Raw genomic sequence first — 11,113 nt, 5'->3', positions numbered from 1 at the left:
GTTTGTTGTGGACCACCAAATTATTTGTGGACTGCTAATGGGGTCCTCTGTCCCCCTTACCAGTTTACTTCATCATTGTAGATTTGCTAGGATTTGGGCTTGCATGGTATAAGTTTAAAATGAAGTTATAACACAGAGCTGTGAGAGCTGTGAAAATGTGGAATAGACTTCCTCAAGAGTTGGTTCTGGCCAGCGGATTGCTTCAAAAAAGGCCTGGATTGTTTCTTGGATACACAGAATATAACTGAATACTAACATTTATAGGTAAAGTTGATCCAGGAAATATCCAATTGCCTCTCGGGGGATCAGGATGTAATTTTTTTTTCCCAGCAGTAGTAAATTGGATCATGCTTTGCTGTTTTTTTTTTTCTTTGCCTTCCTCTGGATCAACTGTGGGTGTAGGATTATAACTTTTTTTTTTCTATGGTTGAACTGGATGGACTTTTGTCTTTTTTCAGCCAGACTAACTATGTAACTATATAAACAGGTGATTAAAGGTAAATGTAATGGCATACTAGGTGACCAGAAAACTACAGTCCGAATGAACAGATGAACTCTTTAAAATCAAGATATCTTTTTAGCATTTTACTTACAGTACATTTCAAATACTATATTTTAGATGTAAACATAATCATATATTTAGAACGTGTAAATTTTGGTTAAAAGAAAACATTACACAGAATTTTCCCATTGTCCCTAGTTATAGATATTAACAAGGTCGACTCAGCTAAGCATCAAAGGGCAAGGACAAATGGATCAAAGGATGTCATTTCTAGCAGCTGATAGGTCATGGCCACCTATCAATTACCAACAGAAAATTCACCTATGTGTCATCTACATCACAATCATCTGATCTGTATGAACCAGATATGGTCTACATGTGTATTTTGTGTTTTGTCTCAAAATCATCTGTAATGCCCATGTTGACATTGGCAATTATATCCCTTGTTCTTCAAATTTCAGAGACATCAGGTGATTTCCCCATGTCTGTCCTTTGTGATGAAGAATTATTAGGCAGCAGTGTATTTTTCTCTAATATTCTTGATTTCTGAATATGATTCTCTGGTTGCATCTTCTTTACTTCATAGATAACTGCTGCTTCTTCACACTTTGTAGGTAAAGGTTTCTCTAGCTGTAAACAGCACATCATGGCCCGCAGATCTTGTCGAAACTTGGAGCTCAAGCCTAGATATATTATGGGATTGTAGAAGCTTGCTGACTTGGCAAGCAGTGTGGCCACCACACTGGTAAGTGCTGGTACCTGATAGCCACAAGCTGACCACATAGAAATAACAGCATAAGGAGACCAGGCTAGTAAGAATGCTGTGCAGATAACAAAGGATACCTAAGGAGTGAAGGCACAAAGCAAAAATTAGTTTTAGTAATACATCAGATCGAAGGTTTTATTATTATTATACAGTATTTATAAAGCGCCGATAGTTCGCTCAGCGCTGTACATTACAAAGGGGGACAGAACATGTGGCAGAACAATACCAATACAATGCAAAACATGAGGGGATCGAGGGCCCTGCTCTTTCGAGCTTACAATCTAGGAGGGAGGGGATGGTGGTACAGGAGGAGATAGCTGTGGGGGATGGAGTGGTAGGAAGAGTGGAAGAGGTCGGTCAAGTTAGCAGGGGGTGGGGTAGGCTTCCCTGAAGAGATGGGTTTTCAGGGTGCGCCTAAAGGAGAGGAGAGTAGGTGATAATCTGATGGGTTGGGGCAGGGAGTTCCAGAGGATGGGTGACACCCTGGAGAAGTCCTGGAGGCGCGCATGGGAGGAGGAGACCAGGGAACTAGAGAGAAGGAGGTCTTGTGAGGAGCGGAGTTTTAGGCACCTGTATAACATTAGTAAGCATTCTTTAACTAAAACAAATTTGCCGCACCTGAAAGCTATGTGATTATGCATTATATTCTATAAGGCTGGTCATACATTATACAATTTTCTTGAGAATTTTGCTTTAGATTTACCAAAAACCATATAATATGAGGTCAAACCTAAACAACACTTTCAATTGTATCCAATTAGGCAGGCCCTTGCACTACATAGTTGAAGGTAAATCTAAAGGAAATTGGACAGAAAATTGTATAGTGTATGGCCAGCCTTAGCTTGCATGTTATTGTCATCTGCAGACAGAGAAGTTCTGGGCTTGTCATTGAATTAAAGAGAATTCAGAAGACTGCTTTTAGGTCAGCTTGGTATAGTGATAGCAATGGTACAGTCACTTTTGTATTTGAGAGCAAATAAAAATAAAACTAATAATAGATATGGCAAAGATAAAGTATGTGGCCTTAGAAGTCCATTTCTATTAATTTAAAATATAAAAAGTACATTGAATCAGTATAATGAATAATAGACAGAAAATCTGAAGCATCAGTGAATGTGCAGTATTAAGCAGCATATGATTCTAAAAGAAATTGTAGGGATATAAGCCCAGAGGTCAGGTGTATAAAGGAGATCTGTACAAAGACTTGCTGCTGCTGATCTGGTGGGATAGCTGAGATGCTCCTAGCGGCATGCTGACCCCAGGTCTAGACCCCGTGTTCAAACAGTAAGACACCAGGAAGCATGTCTTACTCAGATGAGTGGACTGCGGGTTATAGTGGAGCAGAATGGGTCACTAGGATACAAGCCAAGGGTCAGGTCCGGAAGCAGACACAAATAATCAGGATACAAGATAGTCAGGGCAGTGAGGGAACACAGATAACTAGGATATAAACCACATAACTAGGATCCAAGACAGAGGTCAGGGCAGGCAGCAGATGCAAATAATCAGGAAACAACATAGATGTCAGGACAGTGAGGGAACACAGATAACTAGGATATAAACCACATAACTAGGATCCAAGACAGAGGTCAGGGCAGGCAGCGGATGCAAATAATCAGGATACAAGATAGAGGTCAGGACAGTGAGGAAACACAGATAACTAGGATATAAACCACATAACTAGGATCCAAACCAGAGGTCATGGCAGGCAGTGGATTCAAATAATCAGGATACAAGATAGAGGTCAGGGCAGTGAGATAGCACAGATAACTAGGATATAAACCACATAACTAGGATCCAAGACAGAGGTCAGGGAAGGCAGTGGATGCAAATAATCAAGATACAAGATAGAGGAAGGACAGTGAGAGAACACAGATAACTAGGATATAAACCACATAACTAGGGTCCAAAGCAGAGGTCAGGGCAGGCAGCGGTTGAAAATAATCAGGATACAAGATAGAGGTCAGGACAGTGAGGGAACACAGATAAATAGGATATAAACCACATAACTAGGATCCAAAGCAGAGGTCAGGGCAGGCAGGGGTTGAAAATAATCAGGATACAAGATAGAGGTCAGGACAGAGAGGGAACTCAGGTAACTAGGATATAAACCACATAACTAGGTTACAAGCCAGAGGCCTGGGTGTACAATGGACACAGATAACCAGGTTTGAACATGTGCAGTTCATTTTGTTCTGAATCGAAATTCAGACCAAATTTTTGTTATTCGGATGTATCCAAATTTCTGAATTACAATAGTAACAAATGTAAACAAATCCAAAATCATGAAACAAAATTTCATCCTAAACAAAATTATCCAAATTCGAATCCAATTTAAAACAGATTTGAAATGCAAACATATTGCTGACTATTGCTGCTTTTGTCCCTGGGTCTTCTCCATCAAAAAAAGAGATGTAGCAATTGTACAGGAAACATGCCTATCTCTAACCCAAAACCCTTTTGCAGTTCATGCATTAAAAAAACTGACAGCAGTATGATAAAATAAATTACAGAATCAAAGAGGACAGCGATGGTTTCCACCTTCCAAACTTCCCTTTATTAAAGAATAAGGCCAGGTCTAAAGTGAGTGTCAGAGGTTCTGCATTCAGAGGTAATAGGTTATTTTTATGTGTGTATTTTGATTGTAGATAAATATAGTTTTTTAATTTTATATTTATTTTTATTTTTTTTGTTCTTTGTAAGGTCATCTGTGTTGAAGACATGGGCAGGGATGGCAATGCAGCTTGGACAACCCCCACAACTCACCACTCTCCCGCTACCAGTGCACCTCACCACCCATCTTATCCCTCGGTCACAGTGCCTCCCACCTATTCCACCCACCTAGATCAAAGCATCTGGCGGACACCTCACCCACTGCTACACCGCTCCCCACTTAAATCACATCCCCACCACCATGTCCTCCTCTGTCAAAGTATCCCCTTAGCCACCTCACCCCATGCTATTCCATAGCGCCAGCAACCCCCCAACACAGCTCACTCCTCACAGTACCAGTCAGACACATGTCTCCGCTCACTAGCCACATCGCCTCCCCTTATCACCCACCTCACAGTGGCCTGTTATAGGGCCTCCCACCCACTTTACACATCCTCCCATCATATACACTATGTAGCCCACCAGAGCAATTCTCTGTAATGTGACACAACAACGTGAAAAGTGCTATGCACAGTGCCACAGCACTTATCAGCAGCACTGTATAGTATAGCAACATCTATCTGTTCCTGCAAATACCCGTCAACTCTTCCTATCTACTCCAGTGCTCTCCAACACACACTGACTATGTATAGCACCACTACATTGTATATAGCACTTTTCAGTATAGCAGCATCTACTGTATCTCTCCCTGGAAACACTCTCTCAGCTCCCCCTGTCTACTCCAAGTCTTCAACACATGCTGATGAAATGCTGCTGGGGACTCTGACTTTTATAAAGGCAGTTGAAACATAAGAAAACCTCAATTTTCTATCTTCCAAGCCATCCGACCAGAGGTTAGAGGCCAGGAAATACATTACTGATAACTGGTTATTATAGGGGGGAACAACCTAATTAATTCACCATTTCTACGAAACTACAAAGGACTTTGATTCTGGTTCTGCACATGTTTGACCCAAACTCAAAACTTATCCATAATGTTGAAATGAATGGGTGCAAATTTAGTTTATAATAACATAGAATAGAAAAATGTTCTTACCCGCGTGATGTCTCTTTCCATGGTAAGTTGCCGTTGACTGATCTCCCCTCTCTTGGAACTCCTGTGACTGGCATGAACAACTCTGATGATGGATACATAGCAGAAGACCATGATGGCCACTGGAATGAAGAATCCCCACAGAAAAACACCAATGACATAACATTTGTATGAGATGGAGCTTGTAGCTAAGGACCAGTCTATTTCACACGTGCCGTACTTGCGTTCTGCAAGGACAAATACATTATAGAACGTAGAACCCACAATGTGCAATGTTTTAAGTCATATATCACCTCCTTATATGTGTTTCATTTTCATCTATTTCTAATAAGACAGATGTAATAAATCAGCTTGATGCCTTTGATATCATTTAAATCAAGAAAATTCAAATTAATTAAGGTTTAGGAGCATATACACCCACTTTATCAATATCAGTCCACTTACCTGTGAAGCTGCCCCAGCCTAGAAGTGGAGCTCCAGACCAGATGATAGCTGAGATCCATATAATAAGGATAGTTGCCAAGGCACAACGTCTGTCTACTATATGAGCTGAGAAAAAATATTATTACACATCACATATCTTAATTGAAGGTGAACTGTAGGCAAACAGCTAAAAACTGTACATAGCTGATAAACATACGTGTATGTGAGCTGTACCTGATAAAGATTTTGGTTCACCCAGTCCTTAAGTTTCCACAGGTCTGCCAGGCAGCAGAGCCAGGTTTGTGACCTAACTCAGTGTTTCTCAACTTATTTTCATAATTTTTTTTATAAATGTGCAGTCTCAGGGCACACCAGTCTGAGGGCTTCTGCAGACAGTGCGTTTCCAAGTGTCACTTTTTTAATGGGCTGTTCTATGCTTGTGGAACCTGAAAAAAAAAGGTGTCAGCATGATTTTTAAAATCGTGCCACACCAAAATGCATAGTACTGCAGTACCATGCTTTCAGTGGGTGCAAAAGAACGCACATGCATCTGCTAGATGCATGGGACTGGATGCAATAGACAGCACATTTTTGTGCAGTGCAAGAAAACTTCTCCCACAAATCCCCCCTCCTAACACAAATTCTGCTCCCCCCTCCAAATCCCCTTCCTAGTACAAAACTTTTCACCCCACCAAGTCCCTCTCATCATTACAGGTGTGGTGACAGCAGCAGAGAGCAGGATTAAACCAGGAGGAGGTGTGGGCTGTGCTCTCTCCACATCCCCCTCAAGCTCTTCTCCCTTCAGTATACAGGAGATGACACAGAATCCTGTACGATCAGGACTGTACAGGGATTGATTACTGCCACCACACACAATTTTTTCTGGCAGGATAGGAGTAGTGTGTGGAGAAGAAAGCTGTGGTAATCAAGCTTGTATAGCCTGATCTGAGAGTGCTCTGTGTTAATTCCTGCATACAGACAGGATGGAGAGAGCAAAGGCCACACCTCCTCCTGTATCTCTCCTCCTCTCTGCTGCCATATGTATTTCTCTCAGCTACCCAGAAAGCTGTGTGAGCGCCCTACATGTCCTTAGCAACCAATGATGTCATTGTTTGCTACGACACAGGCGGGCAGCCCACATAGCATTCTGGATTGGCGACAGGAGTAGAGATAGCAGCAGAGAGGAGGAGAGAGCAGGGAGGAGGTGCCGGCTGTGCTTTCTACCTCCTGTCTGTATACAGGCGTTAACACAGAGCACTCTCAGACAGAACTGTACAGGTTTGGGACAGTGTTTTGTCCTTTTGTTGCAGAACCCCGGTTGAGCAATGCTGATCTAACCTTACTAAAATGCTGGTAACAAATACAGTTAGGCCACCTCCCTACCCCTTATCTGTAAAAAGAAGTGAAGGAGCAGCAAAGGACTGTTGAAGTCCTCTGTATCTTCTATCCAACTGTAAATATTGTTCTTGTGAGCACATGTGTATACTGGAGAACCTGATTGGCTCCTAGTTTTGGCACTCCCTCTTTCAGTCTGAGTTCTAGTATGCAAGAGGCTGATACCAAAACAAATGCTGGTATTACACTAGACTAGAGTGCGCCATGAAATCAGAGAAAGCAATTTGAGAAGAGGAGAGAAGACTGTACAACAGAACATGAATGAGGGTAACTCGGAGTTCAGCTTTAGGTGTGCTATATTGTATTTAGGATGCTAGCTTTCATAGTAGAATACCAGGTTTTGTGTTACAGTTAGTCATCCAGATCTATAGTAGATAAACAAGTAAATCCAAGAATTTCAAAGCAAGCCTGATGAAAAACAGTTAAGTGGTTTGACAGTGAAAGTAGTGACGTACCTCTGTGTGGCAGACATCCCTTCACATAGCGGAGAAGACTGATTGCCGTAAGAGTGCTAATGCTAATCAAACCAAAGAGGAGGATTAGAAAGCCATCAACCTAATAAAGCGGGACAGATAATTAGGACAGATTGCTAAGGATTCCAATAAAGCAGTTTACACGGTTTGGATTTCTGTATGACTTCATTCATATTCACTTGTTTTCGAATAAAGGGATTAGGAAAACTGAAAGGCAGCTGTCGGTAGCAGCTCAATTAAGTTCAAAATCTATGGTCTTACTAAGTATAATCCATTTGTAGCAGTACAGATAGGAAATGTTTGTCATTCTTTATTTTACTTTCAATAGATTTTTATTATTAAGATTTTAACAGAGTACAATGAATAGCCATCAACAATCTCAGTATTGAGAAACATAGAACAAGGAGCAAGGATGGATGAAGAGGAGTGCATGTATTCCACAAGTGTCTAATAAAGCCATATACAGCAGGAAAAGCCCCCCCCCCCCAAAAAAAGGGAAACATCCCCAAGGTAGCCCGCAGTAATCTCCTCAAAGGAAATCTACAATATCAGACACCATGCGTGTCCATGACATGCACTCCACACACCCAGAACCAGACCACCAGAAAAGAGAAAAAAAAAAGCAAAAGAAAAAAAAAGGGGGGGGGGGGAGAAAAGGAAGAGAAAGTCAGATAGACAGAAAGGAGTGTCCGTAGTGAGACGATCAAATAACACTTAATCCCTGACCACACTAAGCAGTTATAAAGTAACATGGTCATTCTTTATTTTATCAATATACTGTATGCAGTCCTGGCAGACCTATATACCTGTAAACTTATAAACTTGAGAACAGTAATACAAATAAAGAATTATCCAGCCCTCCAAAAATGTATTGAGTTAGAAATGCATGACTTTTGTTGTGAATTCACTTCATTTCCCTATGACACCAACTGTAGGTGCAGTTGTCACTGGGACAGGGACTTGAAAACTGTTTGTCTCTGTAACCCCATTGAAGAGATTTCAAATAATTTTCTGTCCTAGCAGGGACACAGAAGGCAGTATAAATTTGTCAGAGGCACTAATCCTTCCTTATGCTATTCAGAACAAAATACAAAGTTAAAACTGGATGTGGGCTTAAGGCCTGGTTCACACCAATGCCGCTTATGTCTTGTCCGTTTTGCAGTGCTTTTTGCGGTGCATTTTGCATTTATTCATGTGCATTTACGACACTTTTTTGATGAGTTTTGCTTTTTTTTTGGCCAGCTTGTTGCTGAGCAGATTAAAAATGCAAAAAGCATCAAAAACACACTTCATTCATTTTTTGCAGCATCTCCATTGAAGTCTATTGAACCAAAAACACAATGTTTTGCGTTTAAAAATGTCTTTAACCCTTTCCAAAAGCGCAGCAGCTCAAAAAATCATGGAAGTGAACGTGTCCCATAGGAAACCATGTTAAAAGTATTGTAGTACGTTTCTGCAAAAAGCCCTAAAAAACACATTGGTGTGAACCAGGCCTTAACTAAGAGAAAAAAAGCACAAGGGTCGAATAAGTGATTGTCGAATTTTCATAAGATTTTCTTTCTTACATTGCAAGTCCAGAGTGTTTTGATCAAGAATCCATCTTTGCCTAACCCATGGAAGAGTTCTACTATTCCTCGGCTGTAGCCAAAAATGGAGATTCCTGCATCTGACACAGCAAGGTTAAATGTCAGCATATCTTGAGAATCGAAGTTTTGTTTGCGTCTATACATTAGGCAGATTACCGCTCCATTTCCCAGCCATGACAGCCAACCTGGAAATAGCAGAAAATAAACACAGGCAAGTTTACTTATACAGACATTTTTTGGAATATCACTTTTCACTTTTGTGCTCTTTATGTTATGTTCTTTTTACTTTAGTAAATATCATGGAGAATTCTTGTCCCATACTTACTGTAATTTTCCTTTCCTGGTGTAACCTCAAGTCAGCACAACTCATGGTGTGCTGACACGAGGAGAGCCCAGGAAATACAGTGTGTGTGTGTGTATGTGTATATATATTATCTATTTCAATAACTAGCTATTAACACCACCTGTTCTGAAATTTCTACATAATCCAGCAATCCAAAAAACTATTTTAAAATATTACATTTTATCCATAATGACGAATTAATAGTAAGTTAAACTCCATTATTGGCCAATGCCAGATAAATGTAAAGAAGATATTCAACCTTTGGTGGGTAAGAGTCACTCTGACAACTCAAAGCCCATTGTTACTCAATAGTTATAAAAAATACATTTTCCCTCCATCCCTAATTGCTTCTTCTCAGTTATCGCCTGGAATCTGTGGATTCTAGGCGGAATCTGAATAACGTCTTCATGCATTTACAGTACCTAGATGTCGCTTATAAATTGATGTGTTACATTTGTGAAAGAACAAACACAGGTCCTATGGGCAGACATCAGGAAAATGTCTAACTGCACACTGATATCAAAACACATACACTATATACTCATATACCATAACCATGTATATCTATGTGCACTGAAGATTTCTGGTAGTGGCTGAATGTTGAGTTGTGCAGAAAAATTGCAACCACCATTAGCCTTTTCTTCTGGAAAATGAATGCAGAGAATATATACAGAACACACATAGACATACTGGTTGTTACCTAATCCTTCCAATTACAGCAGGATCTAATATTATTATTATTGGTATTTATATAGCACCAACAATTTACTCAGGGTTTCACATATATATTGTACATTCCTAAATCATTGCCATCAAGAAGCGTGCAATCTAAGGTCCCTAACTCAATTTCATACATACACATACTAGGGCCAATTTTGACAGCATCCAGTTAACCTATCAGCATGTCTTTGGAGTGTTGAAGGAAACCGGAGTACCCGGAGGGAATCCATGCAGGTACAGGGAGAACATGCAAACTCCAGCAGGTAGTACAATGGTTGGGATTTGAACTGATGACCCTAGTGCTGTCAGGAATAAGTGCCAATATCTGTGTATACATTTGCACTTCCATTATCACTATCTAAGCGGTAATAAAACAGGGTTACTCTATTCAAACCCAATGCTACAATTCTGTGCTTATGATTTCTATTTTACCTTTTTTGTAAGACAGAAACATGGGAACAACCAACAAATTGTTATGTTGTTTCTTACCTAGGAGCAACAGGTAGACACCTATCACTGTCTCTCCATCATTAAAGGCTCGGACACCACTTGAACTGTTGGTCTGCAGGAAGGAGCTGTCTTTCAGGACCACATCCATGATCTTTCCTTGTGCCTTCAGCACTGGTGAGTTGCAATCAAGGTTTCCAGGAAGAGGTGAGGGCTCTACTCTTCTGTCAGTGTCTGATCTCAGTCCCGCAGCCCTAACACACAGTTACAGTGACCTGGTGTTTACCTAAAATTACATTGTAAGACAACTTTAATCTTCTGAAAGCTTCTGTGGAATTAACTTTCAGCACAAAGGATAATCTAACTGTGCCTAAAAAGCATAACCCACTAATGAATGAAGGCAGGGGCGGACTGACTATTTGGAAACTTGGGCACTGCCCAAGGGCCCGGGGTCAGCAGGGGGCCCCATGAGATGCCCCTGGTACCTTTTTCATAGGATTTTTTGAGTTTGGGCAAGGACACAGGGGCTCCATGATCCCCTATTGCCCGGGGGCCCCAGGAGTTGTTAGTCCTCCCCTGAATGAAGGTAATTCACTAAACCATGGTATAGTGAAGAAACCCCCAACAACCTGCTCTTCAGTAAATGAACCATTCCTGACAACATTCAAGAAATCCTCTGAAGAAACAGATGGGACCTAGACTCAGGGGCATCCCTAGGATTGGTGTCAACCGGTGTGGTAACACATGGTGTC

General features: G+C 40.9%; 1 protein-coding gene across 1 annotated transcript; it reads right to left on the bottom strand.

Annotated features, from left to right (window-relative positions):
* Positions 1-570: 570 nt before the first annotated feature.
* Positions 571-10,730, bottom strand: LOC149450981 (opsin-5-like). Its single transcript, XM_089691173.1, has 6 exons — positions 10,404-10,730; positions 8,831-9,036; positions 7,248-7,347; positions 5,419-5,523; positions 4,978-5,201; positions 571-1,345 (listed from the first exon to the last, which is right to left on the bottom strand). The coding sequence occupies exons 1-6, from the start codon at positions 10,510-10,512 to the stop codon at positions 953-955; spliced, it is 1,137 nt and encodes a 378-aa protein (XP_089547299.1). The 5' UTR covers positions 10,513-10,730; the 3' UTR covers positions 571-952.
* Between the last annotated feature and the right edge of the window lie 383 nt (positions 10,731-11,113).

The sequence above is a fragment of the Staurois parvus genome, unplaced genomic scaffold (assembly GCF_062004578.1).
Source record: "Staurois parvus isolate SC_StPar_1 unplaced genomic scaffold, SC_StPar_1.0 ptg000553l, whole genome shotgun sequence".
Classification (NCBI taxonomy): Eukaryota; Metazoa; Chordata; class Amphibia; order Anura; family Ranidae; genus Staurois; species Staurois parvus.
Note: the sequence above shows the minus strand (reverse complement) of the source record. Positions and strands in the feature narration are given on the sequence as shown.